Source organism: Sinocyclocheilus anshuiensis, unplaced genomic scaffold (genome assembly GCF_001515605.1).
Source record: "Sinocyclocheilus anshuiensis isolate Anshui unplaced genomic scaffold, SAMN03320099.WGS_v1.1 scaffold287, whole genome shotgun sequence".
In the NCBI taxonomy this organism is placed as follows: Eukaryota; Metazoa; Chordata; class Actinopteri; order Cypriniformes; family Cyprinidae; genus Sinocyclocheilus; species Sinocyclocheilus anshuiensis.
In genome coordinates this window covers 77,760-93,442 of record NW_015552557.1, presented here as the reverse complement: position 1 = coordinate 93,442, position 15,683 = coordinate 77,760, and the positions used below count along the sequence as shown (strand labels likewise).

The 15,683-nt window shown below is 35.3% G+C and overlaps 1 protein-coding gene across 1 annotated transcript; it reads right to left on the bottom strand.

The window, feature by feature from the left end:
• Positions 1-1,566: 1,566 nt before the first annotated feature.
• On the bottom strand, positions 1,567-13,189 carry mmp25b (matrix metallopeptidase 25b). Its single transcript, XM_016455196.1, has 10 exons — positions 13,082-13,189; positions 8,990-9,122; positions 8,471-8,615; positions 8,078-8,367; positions 7,135-7,311; positions 5,295-5,388; positions 4,985-5,067; positions 4,392-4,544; positions 4,008-4,295; positions 1,567-1,796 (listed from the first exon to the last, which is right to left on the bottom strand). The coding sequence occupies exons 1-10, from the start codon at positions 13,187-13,189 to the stop codon at positions 1,567-1,569; spliced, it is 1,701 nt and encodes a 566-aa protein (XP_016310682.1).
• Between the last annotated feature and the right edge of the window lie 2,494 nt (positions 13,190-15,683).

Genomic DNA, 15,683 nt, shown 5'->3' with positions numbered 1-15,683 from the left:
TGACACTGAAATACTAGAACAAAGTCTGAGCAGGGTTATTACAGTTAACTAAAAATAAAAACCAAAAACATATATAATATCTGCCATCAGACTATCTGAGACATCGTTGTTATAGCGCATTGCTATGGGTTTATCATACATACAGTATATTACTTTTACTCTCTGCACAACTCTATACATTGGATTGATTTTAATAACTTTAATGTACTTGAAGTGTGCACCAAACATACATTCCTATAGGAGAAAACTTATTTCAGCTAGCAGCCCACGTGACATTTCTCATTTTCATTTAGTTTATCTTGATGTATTAAATTAACTAAAAACTGCAAAACTGGAGAAAAAAAAAAAATATAAAATTAAAAAAAATAAAATATATATATATATATACATACAAAATAATAAAAACTACATAGACATATTTAAAAAAAGAAAAATACAAAAATAAAAACTAATTCAAAATAATAAGAAAACTATGATAGTATTTTAGTGAAACTAAAGTAACTGCGTTGTGAGGTCTTCTAAGTCTGGAATGAAAAAAATGTTGATGAAATCCTTTTATAAGGTACAAACATTGAGGTCATTAGCAATGATTAAATTTGGATAGGGCTTGCGTACATGGAACACTGTGCAATGTTTGCTAAAAATATTGAGATGAGCTGTGCTGTCAGATAACAGATGAGCACATGGGTCAAGACAAAAAAAAACTTTTAGAAATCTAGTTTAAAATACCCACTTATACATTGACTCCTAAAAATGCTCAAATTGTCTGATATTTTAAGAAAATAATTGATCTTGACATTTTCTATGTATCTGAACGTTGGATGCATCACATAATTTGAATTGCAGAAAAAAAAGTTTTACGTATAAGTACGTTTTGTTTTTGTTTTTCAAAGAAATAGTAATACAATAATGCTTTCATTTCCTGAATTATGTTCTTTGAATGAGGCTTTTTCGTCATTATGATATCAGGAGGATTGCATCACTTGTTTCAATTGCATTTGTACGAAAATAGACATTTTAGACCCAGACACAAAAAAAAAAGCATCAAGGTAGGACCCACATCTTTATCAAAATGTCCCAGCAAAATTAGTTCCAGGCCTTGTGAACTTATACGATGAGACTAGACAATGCGCTGAAGTAGTAAACCTCTGCCCTGCTGTGTGTTAATGCCCCCATGTGGATCCTTCTTGTCATCACAGCTAGAGATCATAGCAGGGGTCAACAACCTTCAGGGCATGAAGTGCCATTTTTAATTTTTCTGGTTAACCACTGTGCCAACAATGCCCAACCCCACAGCATGCGTTTTTTTATTTATTTATGCTGTATTTATACAGTTCCATTAATTTAATTTCAGCCTCTTTATTTCAACTTTATCCTAAAATAAGCTTAAAGTAATTAATTTTAATAAATGTATACATTAAAGTTGCATAGATCAAAACATAAAACTGTCTTTTACCATGTGAAGCTGCTCTTAGTACTATTTGGAAATTAGATATCACTTTAAGTGCTTTGAGAGAGTCTGTAAAAATAAGTCTGATGACTCTTGTCTTGTTATTGCAAGAAGCCCTATACAAGGACACCTGGATAAAGCAGTAATATGATGAACAGTAACCAGGATGAAGCACTCATCTGTAACGCTCCGTTCAGGCCACAGTTACATTTTCCTCCTTTGTGACTTGGATTGGCAGGACACATCATCCAATCGACTGCTGTTGATTTCTGACTGACATTGTCTTGGTCCAATCCTCCGTTCTTCAAAATCCAATACGAGTTGTTCTTGAAGAAATAGGCATCTCCTGAGAGGTTAAGAAATAAATTGTGAATAAAATGCATTAAAGGGATAGTTCACCCAAAAATGCAAATTCTGTCGACAGAGTAGTCCGTGTGACATCAGTGGTTCAACTGTAAAGTTACGAAGCTACGAGAATACTTTTTTAGCGCAAAGAAAACAAAAATAACGACTTTATTCCACATTTTCGTCTCTACTGTGTCACTTTGGACGCGCGTTCACGACAGTACAATGACGCGAGCGTGTGGCGGAGCTGATCCAGATCCGGCGTAATGAAGTATTCTCGTAGCTTCGTAAGTTTACAGTTGAACCACTGATGTCACACGGACTACTTTGTCTATTAACTTGGTACTTTTCTGGACCTTGAATGTGGTAGTTATCTTGCTGTCTATGGGAGGGCCAGAGAGCCCTCAGATTTAATCAAAAATATCTTAAATTGTGTTCCGAAGATGAACGAAGGTCTTACGGGTTTGGAACAACACAAGGGTGAGTAATTAAAGACAGAATTTTCATTTTTCGGTGAACTAACCCTTTAAGATTGCATGCAAAGTTGGAGAAATGTTGATTAAAATAGTAAAATTAAAACAGTTAAATCTAAACAAAAATGCATTTCACCCAATATTTGTGTGCAACATACTGCATACCTGCATTGTGTAATTCTGCATTCAATATTTTAATGCTACATGGTTTTGTCACATGACATTATCAGATTGAATATTTACATTTACTTTTCAAATAATGAGTGAAGAAGATCATGTTAAAACTTGTGGTTGATATTAATTCCGCATAAATTGTTATGGAAGATCAAGTAGATTGCATTGCATTGTGTTTCTATATTTTTTACTATACCTTTAATGTACTTTTAAGACCATTTTAAAGTGTCATTAAAGGTCCCCTGAAATGCTTAGAAACACGCAGCGTTACTCTATGTGTTGACGTAATTTTAACTGAAACAGGAAGACAGGGCAGGACATATCAAGCAGCCCCGCCCCTTTTTAAAATAGCCAATAGCGTTAGTTTATATCACAGCTTGGGCTAGAGCCGTTCAGAGCCGTTGAGCTCCGTAAAGTCACATTTGACAGGGTATGCCAACCACAATCTCATCCATATTGCTATAAAATATAGCATTTTGTGTAGAAATGCGACTCGCGCATGTGATCCGCTCCGTGCTATCATGTCTCTGGACCGGAGCAGAGTTGTGTGTGCGGTGCGGTGGTTAGCGTGACACAGCGCCAAACCAGACTTCTTTTTGAAGTTTGAATCGTTCCCTGTCCCCTATATAGTGCACTACGTGCCATTCACTGTACAGAAAATACTAATTCTGTGGACAAGTGACCGATTTCAGCCGCGGCTTCAGCATCTATTTTATAGTGTAGGGGGCGGGCGCTTCGGATTCTAGAGAGCATTTGATTGGACAGAAAGTTTGATGAGAAGCTGAAGTACGATGTGATGTCAAAAAAATAGTTGAGCCGTTTAGGCGGAAGTGACGAACTGCAAGCTTTGAATGCTTATATCTTATATCTGCAAATTTTGTCACTGTTTTGGAGCACACTGCCTTATAGATAACCTTAAGACTAACATATTGATACTAACACCCAAAAAACTTTAATTTTGATTTCATGGGGACTTTAATGTAAAATACCAAATAAACTATTATGTTTCTAATTGTGTTTTGACAATTTAGTTGAATAATTGAATAACCAATGACAGACAAAGCAGAAACCCAGTAAAAGAGATTCAGCTGAAAGGCAAATTTATTTGATGACTTTAATACAGACATATGAATATAAATATATAAATTGTCCATATTTTAATTGAAGATATGTCATAATAGCAACCCTGTGTTCAAATTGAATGACTCAGTTAGCTTACAGGTTTTAATGCATTTTGATGTCTGAAATGTATATCTAACTCATTAAATTATTGAATAATAACTCCATGAATTACAGTACAATAAGTATTAAATTAAAAAATGAAAACAATCTTTAGACAAACCCGGAAACAAGTTCGCATTTTCCAGGTTTTCGTCAAGGGAACCAGGGTGATACCAACTAATACATCATTACTGCAGTGCTCTATTCTGAGCATAGTCTCATTGACTGCTACAGATTGATTAGAGTGGTAACAAACAAAGCCTAAGCTTCTAGCTATAGTAAACTGATAATGTAGCAGCCTAGCTGAGAATGCACTTGAGGTAAACAGACTTTCTCTACATTACCGTCTTCCCAGGTGATGATATCATCAGGGTTACTGGGCGCGCCCTTCCAGAGGGAGGAGTTTCTGGGATAACCTGCGTCTGGATGGCGCTTCTCAGTCTCAGGGCCTTCAGAGAACCTCCAGAACTCTCCACCACTGAAGATGTAGCTTTTTCCATTATGAGCCCAAATAAAGGCAGCGTCCACCCTCCTCACCTCACTTCCATCATGAGAGATCAGCCCCCAGTCTGACAGCGGACGTGGGTAGCCAGAAATCGCCATGGTGTCTTTAAATACCCAGTACTGTGAGCCTGTGTGGGGAAAGTTACGCATTCACTTACAGAAATTAGCTTTTTCAAAAGGATCTGTCCTTCTTTTGTGCCCAAATTGAGTAAAAAGAAACTAACCTATGAAGAAGATGATCCTGCTATCCGTTTGTCTTTCATAAACTGCATCTATCTTGTTAGTGCCAGGAGGAAGACCAATCCAGAAGTTTTTTATGAGAGCAGGGTGAAAGGACACAAGAGAACCAGATCGCTGGATTCGCCAGAAATATGGACCTAGAGCAAAAGGAATTAAACAAAACGAAATGCTCTTCCACATTTGTGACAAATGAATTTAATGCAAGACACTACAAGCAAATCCAGTGTTTAACGTCAGTTCTGAGATTTTGGGCTATTTTGCTTCCCTAATTTGTCCATAACACACATGCATCTTTACATTTCTGTTCTGGAAATGTGCAAATTAGTGCATATTTCATTAGATAATGCATCATTTGCAGATGTAATCATTACATTTCTGAAAACTTCTAATAATCCTGTGTTTAATCAGAGGGAGAAAGCATGGTGTTATCTATTAGTTGAAATGTTTACTCTATTCACCTATAGTGTCTTGCATTATAACAGCAGGTTTAAATCTTGAGCTTCAAGTGGCTTTTAAGATGATCGACTAGATCTGTCTGTGCAAAATCTTTGCATTTGTAAGAATAGTCATTGGATACCTTTAAAAAAGAAAACTTCTCCTCTGATGTTTGCCACTGCATCAAAACCTCCTTCACAACGATTCTGGACTGATGGATCAGGTCTAGATTAACAGAGAGGTCACAGAGGTTGGTAACACTTTTAATTTGTTGTTTTTGAGTGCTGGAGAAGTTCCACACTGTGTATCTACGCTACTGTGCAAAAGTTTGGGCTGTTTTTGAAAGCATTCTCTTATGCTCAACAATTCAGCCTTGCTGAATAAATATACAATTTCTTACTGACCCCAAACTTTTGAACGGAAGTGTTTGTGTCTTGGTAAAAATGACTCACTGTGATGGTACTTTGGGCTGAGGTGGACTTGGTGGTTTGGGCAAGTTTTGTGTGGGATGATTTGGGGATGGTGTTGATGATCTTCTCTTACTTCCTGCCAAAACACAAACCAAAACCACAGCGACAAATTTAGATATGGTCAGCTCAGCGTATCACGATAAACTGGAAAAAAAGGTTTACAGACAATGAAATATGATCCATGCCTAATCTAATAAATGAAAAAAAAAAAGAGTTACAGTTTAATTTTATTTAATTTTACATTCTTGGCACATGTTCTTATTTAAAGGGATAGTTTAATAAGAAAGAAAACTTCAGAAGACTTGAAATCTTCCATGGATCTTCCAGGTTTGAAATTACATGAAAGTGAGCACAATATTCATATCTGGGTGAACTATTTCTTTAAGTAGAAATTACAGTTACCAGAGCATAGGGATGTAACGATTCCCTTAACTCACAATGCGATACAATTCACAATACTGATTGTTTTTTTAGTTTTTTTTACGATTTATTTGCATTTTTGTTTGAACAAAATAAGATTTAAGACAAGTTCTAAATGAAAAGGTGTCCTTTTATATTGCTTGGACAAAATGCTGCAATATGTCATATGTCAAATAACTAAACTAAACTGAAGTTTTAAAACAAAACCCAAATCAAATAAATAAATAATACAAATAAAAGAAATCTCTTCATATAAACAAACTAAGGCTTTGCCTGTGCTTTCCATTTAAAATTAGAGACAACCACTGCATTTTAATCACAATCCAAACAAAGATGCTGCATACATGAGTTGTTGGTTGAAATTAGATTGTATAATTTCGAAATTTGCAGCAAAAACAGAATGGTCTGACTTTAGCTTTGTGAAACTAGTTCCCCTCAGAGAACCATTCATATAAACTCCCCCGCCAACTGTATCGTGATTCGTTTAACATCTCAACCGATTTGAATCGTCACATATTTGTATTGATTTTCAACCGGTTCGGGGTGCATCGTTACAACCCTACCAGAGCAGGTAACCAGGGGCGCCTAAAGATAACCAGAGGCCCCTGGGCTACAGCATTATCGTAGGCCCCCTACCCTAGATAGTTTTTTTTTTAATCTTCCTGACAATTATATATGACAAATTTCGATTTTTTTTTTCCTATTGATATGCTAGTTAACATTTACAACATTGTTGTGTGTAAATGTGAATATACAGGTGCATCTCAATAAATTAGAATGTCATGGAAAAGTTCATTTATTTCAGTAATTCAAATCAAATTGTGAAACTCGTGTATTAAATAAATTAAATGCACACAGGCTGAAGTAGTTTAAGTCTTTGGTTCTTTTAATTGTGATGATTTTGGCTCACATTTAACAAAAACCCACCAATTCACTATCTCAACAAATTAAAATAGTTCATAAGACCAATAAAAAAAACATTTTTAGTTAATTGCTGGCCTTCTGGAAAGTATGTTCATTTACTGTACATGTACTCAAATTAAAAGAACCAAAGACTTAAACTACTTCAGTCTGTGTGCATTGAATTTATTTAATACACGAGTTTCACAATTTGAGTTGAATTACTGAAATAAATGAACTTTTCCACGACATTCTAATTTATTGAGATGCACCTGTAAGTGAATATGCAAATTCACTCTTTGCCAGAAGGTGGCGCTTGTGGAACAGCAGAATTATAGCCTAAAGTGAGTGTGTGAGTTTGTTTACAGAATGCTGTTGTCACTGTTGCAAACTTCCATATATACAAATAATTTTTCAAAAAATACAATGTCCCAGCAGCCCATTAAAGCCTGTGTGTTAATGCACCCCTGCAGGTAACTGAAGCTTATGAATATGCTCCTACCGTAGAGCGACTGAATGGCATAGCGATCATCTTCTGGAAGTGTGTAGGATGCGATATCACCAACAGGACCCTGGTAGTACGGCCTCATGATGGACGGATGAGAGGAGGAATGAGAGAGACCCAGGGCATGACCAAATTCATGCACAGCCACCGCGAACAAATCAGTGCCACTGTCATCTAAACAAATTGAGAGAATAAGAAGAGTGGTTCTTCATTTATTTGTAAGAACATTTATAAGTGGGTGATTCATCAATTGAGGCCACTTTTGACTACTTAAAATCAAGATAAACTTCTTCAGACTTCATTTCATCTATGTAAACGATTAATCAAATGTTCTAAAATAAATATGGCATGTACTGTAACAATGAGATTTCTCACTTTTTGAGTTTTTTTTTTTTCGACATAAGTTAGCTGGCAGTACATCAATACTGAACTTATACACTTTACACTTACAGCATGATTTTTTTAAGTTATAAATATAGATTATTGGAGTATGTTTTACAAGAAAATACTATTTTATTGTTTCATGTTTAATGCAATGTGTTTCTTTGTAATTAATTGCGAAATACATATACAGCAATACTTATTTGTTATGAAAAAAGTTAAAAAAAAATGTTTTTTGGAGAATTTACTGTTCTAACACTTAAAAGTTAGTAATGATGTCATTTTAAAGAGAGCAATATAAAAGTTAAAAAGCTATTATAACATATTGGTGTTTAAAAGACTATTAATATTGAGTAATTGTATTGATTTAACTTTGACTGCACTATTGGATGAGAAAATATGAACTAAATTGAGCTGATAATGATACTAACTTTCCAACACTGACAATTATTAACCTGAACTAAAACAACATTGAACCAAAATGAGCTGAATGATGACACTATTATCTTCATTCTGTCATTCATCTATTAATCACTAAATATTTAGTAAAGCCTTATACCTATGTAGGTCCAGCTCTCCTCATCATCAAAATGTGTATCTCCAGCAACATCAGCCTCCCCTGGGAAGAAGGCATGAGCAAGTGTCCCTCCCTTCCCATCGAATGGATACCCGTCATCATGGAGCGAGCGAGCAAAAGAGATCTTGATATCAGCTCTGTCCTGCTCGCTTGAGGATGTAGCATGAAACTTGAGGTTGGTGACGTCACTCCAGGCTTTGAGGGCATAGGCCATTATAGTGTCCACTTCACTGGGTTTGAGGAATGGAGGGAGAGATGGGTAATTCTGGATGCTAGGACAAGAAAGAGGAAAAAAGATAAGTCAGTGGCTGCACATTTAAAAGGGTTATTGTATACGGTTGTGTCAGTGACCATTGTTTATCTAACAATGCAGACCTCCACATGAGGTCAGACTTTTTCCAGCGAAGCCCAGTGGTTGCGTATCTTCTCTTCCTCCTCCGCTTTTTCAGCTTGTCCTCAGACCCTATAATGTCTGGCAGTGAACACCGTGGTGTGTTCATTAGTTTCAGCGTGTCACTGTCTAGAGAAGCACAGGACAGCAGGTCCCAAATCAATATATAATCTTCAGAGATACAGAGCCCATTGCAGTGCATGAAATAAAAACCCATATGGGGAGGAGAGACAATGAATAATTCTTTCGCTAGAAATGCATTGACCAAACCATTTACAAGCCACCAACTACAGCATGAGGAAAAAGTCACTCTAATCTCTCTTCATTACACTTGCATTTATGAGGAATTGAAAACATAGTGTTTTGATTTAATTTGATTTGAAAAAAAAAAAAAGCAGGAAAATCTACACTGCAGAAAGAAAGAGGGGAAAAAAGAAAAAAAGCACAGAAAAAGACTTGTGAAACAATGCCGTTAGACCATTTCCTGCATGTGTTGCATTTACCGAGTTTGCCTGTGTCTTTGAGGCCAGCGAAACGCTGCATTTCTTTGATGGCTCTCTCAATGCCTTCTTTAGTCTGCAGCTTTCCTGTGTGGGGGTCCGGAGGGGGCAGGTATCCATACCTGCTCAACCAATCCTAAGAGAAATCACACGCTAAAAATGTTAGTTTAACCCCTTAACTGTCATGCCCATTTTTGAAAAGTGCACTATCCAAACTTAAATTATTATAATTCATAAACGCTTTTGAACACAGACCTAAGGTTGGTCTCTTTTTAAAGAAGACAATTAGCACATTATTACAGAAGTGAAATCATTTAATAAAATGAAAGTATTAAAAAGTTAGAAGTTTAAATTTACTGTAAAGAAAATGTAGGTTACACTTTACTTGAAGGGGTGTGCATAAGACTGATAAACATGCATAAAACCTCCTTCATATTCATGACATGTGTCATGTCATGATTATGAAGGTGTCATGTCAGTCTTATGCACACCCCTTCAAGTAAAGTGTTACCAAAATGTATTGTACTATTTTTATTTTATTTTATATAAAATAAATATTTAAAAAAAACAGTTAAAAATACAAAATTGCTATAAAATTAAAGCCATATGTCCACATAAGTTGTGTTCCAAATTTGAAGTTGATATAAAAAAAATTGAATTTCATATGCAATTTTGTTTAGGCGTTATACCAAAAACAGCCACCGGGTGCCACCCAAACTCCATTTAATTTTTTTTTATTCATTTCTGTCACAAATCTAGAAATTTCTCAAATCTATCAAAAAAGTTTTGATTCTAAAAGACCATAATACATTTTGTAATATGACACCCCCACTAAGGGGGAGGAGTCCGCTAAAAGATTTTGAAATACCATTTCTATGGTAACGCAATGTCCGATTTCAAAATGGTTTTCACAGGATATATTTAGAGATTTTAAGCTTTCAAATGGTATATGACTTATGATGATTACTAAAACATGAAATAGGGAAAAAGGCAACGAAATAAAGACTTCTTGTGACAAAGATCAGAACTCCTGCTATGATGTATATTTGTCAGATTTGCACCCTTGTCATAAATGAATCTATTACTGTTCCTACATAATTTCTAACTAAATAAAATGGTAAAATATCTATTTAGGAGTCTTATACCTTTCCAATGATATATAGTTTGTCATGATTATATTAGGATTTAATTGTACTACAGTGAAGTAAACTTAGGCGTCCCATATACGGGACGGTGACAGTTAAGGTTAAGGTTAACTTACCAAAGGCAAAAAATATACTTTATTTATATTATGTATTTACTTGATTTATACAAATTAAAAAAAATACATTTTAAAAAAGGATGTGTTAATTAATAACAGCATTGCTATACATTTTGTGTTGGTTATGGGTTTAAACAAAAAAAGCATTGTCCAACACAATGTGTTAATTACCATCCAATCATTGCTACTAATGTCACGTCACAAGCCATTATTCCTCTGGCGCCTCAACATTTCATTGAATATCGCTTGCTTGGAAGTCAGGTGATTGATTTTATATGATACTAAAGACTTTCAAAATGTCTTTTGCCAAGTTTGTTATAATTCGTATGGGTCGAAGTGCAATGTACATAATTATGAGGAAATTGCTAGCAATTTTATCTCTGATTCGTATTTTGGAGAGGCAGCGTGATTCATTTCAGATTAACACCTACTAATTGTAGGAGAAAACTGGTCATTTTTTAGGTTTTTGCATTATTTTTGTCTTCCGGTGTTCTGTCGATTTGTGCGACCCTGTCAGATTTTGCTACCTCCCATTAAAACAGTAGGTAGTACAATTCCACAACGAAAAATGCTGCCTGTCAAATTATGGTTTATTAATGTCTACACCTACCACAACCCTAAACCTACCCTTACAGTAATGCAAATACAGTAATTATGTGTTATATTCGCGGTTGTGGCTACAAGGGATAAAGCTACCGGAAACCAACAATAAATACTTTTTTTCTACCTATTAGATTGTGTTTTATTTATTAACGTCTACACCTACCCCAACCCTAAACCTAGCCTTACAGTAATGCAGATACATTAAATATTGTTGTTCAGCGTGTGCGCATGCGCAGTACGCCCTGGTAGGACAATCTGACGGGTAGGATAAAATGTCAGGACACCTGGCTTAAAATCTACATCGTGCCGCTAATCAGTGGCGCCTGCAGTTGTACGGCTGTACACACTGTGCGTACCATTTGACCTGACCTGTCCGTCTGCCCTGCAAATATTTCAGCAGTTATGATGTGTGTCCTGTATTTCTGTCGATTGAACTACCCTTACCAAAAAGTAGTATACTTCAAGTTTATTTTATTAAGTATACTTAAGTAAAGTTCAAGTATATTTTTAAGTATACTTTATGTAGCAAGTATACAAATATCAGTGTACTAGTAGTAGTACTAGTATACTTTTAATTGTACTATTTCTTCATAAATAATAATAAAAAAAGAAAGAAACAACATTTTGAACAAAAAGCTGAAAAAAAGCCTATGAATTGGCTTCAGAACGATAATCAAGATGTAGATCGAGTCGATCAACACCCCAAAGCTTGACAGTCATTATTACCTCTTCATTGGTAGACATTACATCAACTTTACACAGTTTTGATGCTGTTTTATGTCTAATGATGGTGTTAGATTACATGTGGAAGCATCTGTTGTTTCGGTTTCTTCTTCACTTGTGTTTTTTGGAAATTCTGTAGAGAAAATGTGTACTAGCGCCCCCTACAGTATAACAATGAAAACACGGATTCTAGGAACACAAGTATAGCTCAAATATATTTAGACTTTTTCTAAGTAGGCTAAAAGTCAAGTATACTTAAATGTCATTTTAAGTATCTTTCTGAAAAGTACAGAAAGCCCATTTCTGAGAAGTACATACAAAGTAGACTAAAAGTATACTTTCCTATTTTTTTAGTTTAAAAGAAGTATACTAATTGCACACTTGAATAAACGTATTTTTCGTAAGGGTAGCCATGCCACCATAATTATTATATGCAAGTCCTTTTCCTATGAGAAAATGCAGCGCGCGTTAAATTTTTTTATATGACAGATGCTTCAGACTGTGAGATTTCCTGCAGTAATACGCGTTCATGGATCGCAAAGTGAATTATTGTTTTTGCTAGAGTTTCTGCATTGCATAAATTGTCGTCCATAAAAACTGAAAAATGATCTCTTTATTTCTCTGTGCTGCCAGAAATATTCTCAATCTCTTTTTACATGGCCACGGGAAGGTCCCTCTAAACTTCTTCATTCTTTAAACAGTAGTTTATATAGATACATTATGAGAGGTGGTGGGTCAAATAGCACATTTTTTACACAAATTGTGTGATTATAACACATTAGTGCACTCTCAGAAAGAAAGGTACAAAAGTTGTCACTGGGGCGGTACCTTTTCAAAAGGCACAACTTTGTACCTAAAGAGTCCATATTTGTACCTTAAAGGTACATATTAGTGTCTAAAGTGTACATATTAGTACCTAAAAGGTACAAAAGCGTACCTTTTGCAAAGGTACTGCCCTAGTGACACCTTTTGTACTTTTTTTTCTGAGAGTGTGTGTAAAAGATCTAAACACACGTTTTGCCTTAAGAGGGCTAACACACTTGTTGACTTAAAAGTAACACAAAATGTGTTGTCCTTATCTAGACACGAGTTAAAGACATTTAACAATGAAGTGACATTTTATCCTTTTTAAGGTCATTTAATGGGTCTTTTGTTTATTGTACACCTCAGTTAATGGACGAATGAAGATAATTGAATTGTTGACTACAGTTGCATATAATCATAAATATGAGGTTTGAGTCCACAATTTAAGCTCATATTCATATTGTGTATGCCTAACACATTTTGGTCCCTGCGTGCCCCTCTTCTCTTCAAAAAATCCTAGAAATTCCACTTACTAATATTATTTAAATCTGGCTCATAGGGATTTTGCACAGGTAAAATTATGCTCAAATATGCACATCAAGAACAATACAACCCAAACCCACTTAGGACATATGTCACAATGTTTGTTTTTCTATTTATTCAAATATTTAACTTTTAGTAATGCAGAGTAAAGATCATCTTACCACACCCCGAGAGTACTGGTCCGGCATCGGAGCCAAATCAACCAGAGAGACAAACACAAGCACAGCGCAGGTCAGGTAAACCAACCAAAGATATCCTGAGAAAGTCATCTGCCTGGACGGAATAAAATTAAATAAACAGCTGCAGACAATCAAAAGGATCTGCTTTTATTCTGAGGTTAATGTAGCTCTCGTTTTCTCATACCGTTATATGCGTTACTCTTGCTACTTCGGTTTATTTCTCTAAGGACTAGGCAGGGCAGAGACCAATCAATGAGAAGCTCTCTCTCTCACACACACACACACACACACACACACACACACACACACACACATCTCTGTTTGTCTATTCTGAAAAATCTCTATAAGAATATCTCACTCTCACAAATGAGCATTACTTAACTGCATTAATATACATAATTAATATTACCATTAATTATTAAATTATCCCTTGATTCAAAACAAGGTAACCTTTGCAATTTTTTTCACAACATAAATCAGTCAAAAGTCACCAGAACCCACAAAGCACAATTGAGGTTAAAGGTGCAGTCCCACCCATAACTGAAAGAAACCGGATGTTTCAAACCTTACCAAACCGTTACAACACTCATATTTCTTAAGAGATTTCACCCTCTGTAAAACAAACACTACAATAATTACAAACCAAAAATTTAATGTGTATATTTTCTTTCATCAGCAATATTTTATAATTCCACTTTTATAAACAGATCGCTTACGAAATCAAAACCGAAAATATATTATCACTATGTGCTCTATTAGAATCCTGTCATCAATGAGATGAAACAGTGGCAGGAAGAAAAGATCACAGGGGACCAGGAAATTTACACGTGTGTGTGTGTGTGTACCTACTTAACCATATTTTGGGGACAAATTTGTAACCAAAAGTGAGCTAAACCTGACAAAATCTCCAAAAACCTCCCTTTGGGGACGTCCTCATTTGTAAAACTGGTATAAAAATAAAGTTAACAAAAAAAATTTTAAATTGTAAAAATGCAGAAAGTTTCCTGTAAGGGGTAGATTTAGGTGTAGGGCAATAGAAAATACAGTTTGTACAGTATAAAAACCATTACGCCAATGGAGAGTCCCCATTTAGATAGCTAAGTAAACGTGTGTGTGTGTTTTAAGTAACAAGTTAGAAGACTTTCTAGTTGAAGGCCCCAGTGTATTTAACAGAAGTTCAAACATCTAATGCAAAGTCATGCAGTTTTCTTGTCATGGGACAAATTTCAACATACTGCTCAAGGTATATCAGACACATAAACATGCGGTAAATGATGCAAAACAGGACTTCGATTAGCAACACCAAGACTGCTGTTGTTCATAATATGCGCTGATATCGAGGTGTGGTCACATTTACCGTTGCTTGGCAAAGGCTGGTGAGTGTAATCGTGTCATTTCAATAGGAATCCGCATCTTCATGAGTTTTACGTGAGGGTGAAAAAGTTCCCCACACAGATTTTGCTCATGTTCAAGCTGGTCACTCAGATTCACCTCACGGACCAAGAGAAACTGCTTGGTTTGAAACTGACTTCTGTGTGAGCTGTTCACAATTGACAAATTTGGACTTTTTTTGCACGTGAAATTTGACTGGAATATGACCCCACATTGATATTGTTTTTATACAACAGTTCAACAAACAGTGTATTAATATTGACTAATTTACATTTTGCACACAATATTGCCAAGAGATTTTCCAAATGAAGCCCATCCATGCAAAATCAATGATTTAGTTGAGTGAATGATACTCTGACTCACTCAAGGTAATCACTTGTCAATGAAAGCTTGTTTCATACACGGGATAAAAAAAAAATAGTTCTGAACACAATTCTGAGTTTACATCTCATATTCAGAGTTTATATTTTGCAATTCTGACTTTTTCTTTGATCTGAATTCTATTTACATCTCACTATTCTGACCTTTCTTCTCAGATTTTTACTACCACAGTTTCTACCACAGAATAAAAAAAATTAAAAAGGTAATTGTGACATTTTATATATTAGTTTATATCTTGCAATTCCGAGTTTATATCTTGCAGTTCTCAGAACTGCCAGAAAAAAAATCTGAATAGTGAGATATAAGCACAGAATTTCCAAAAAAAGAAAAAGAAAAAGTTAATCAAACATGCATGATCATATCTGTGAGCTCCAGAATGTCCATTTACTGTTGACTGAAAGTGCCAGCAAACCATCAGTGCTACTTCTCTCCCATATTTCCCCAACCCCCCAACTGCCAGAGTGCATCTGAAACCACTAATAGTGGTACATGACACTGTATCGCTAATGCCTTGAGAGAAAGAAAGAAAGAAAGAAAGAAAGAAAGAAAGAAAGAAAGAAAGAAAGAAAGAAAGAGGAAGATAGACACACAGTGATGTTTTAATCTGGGTTAATTCCTGCTTCACTAAAACTATTTAAAGCTTGTGACTCATCAAGGTGTTGTTGTAGACTCACATATGAAACTAGTAAAACAGGATACCACAGTAAAAAACGCAGTGTCAATTTAACACTTAAAGTGTCGATTTTAACACTACTAAAGATCATATATGGTCCCAATCTGTCTAGTGTTAAAAGTACACCGTTCGTAGTGT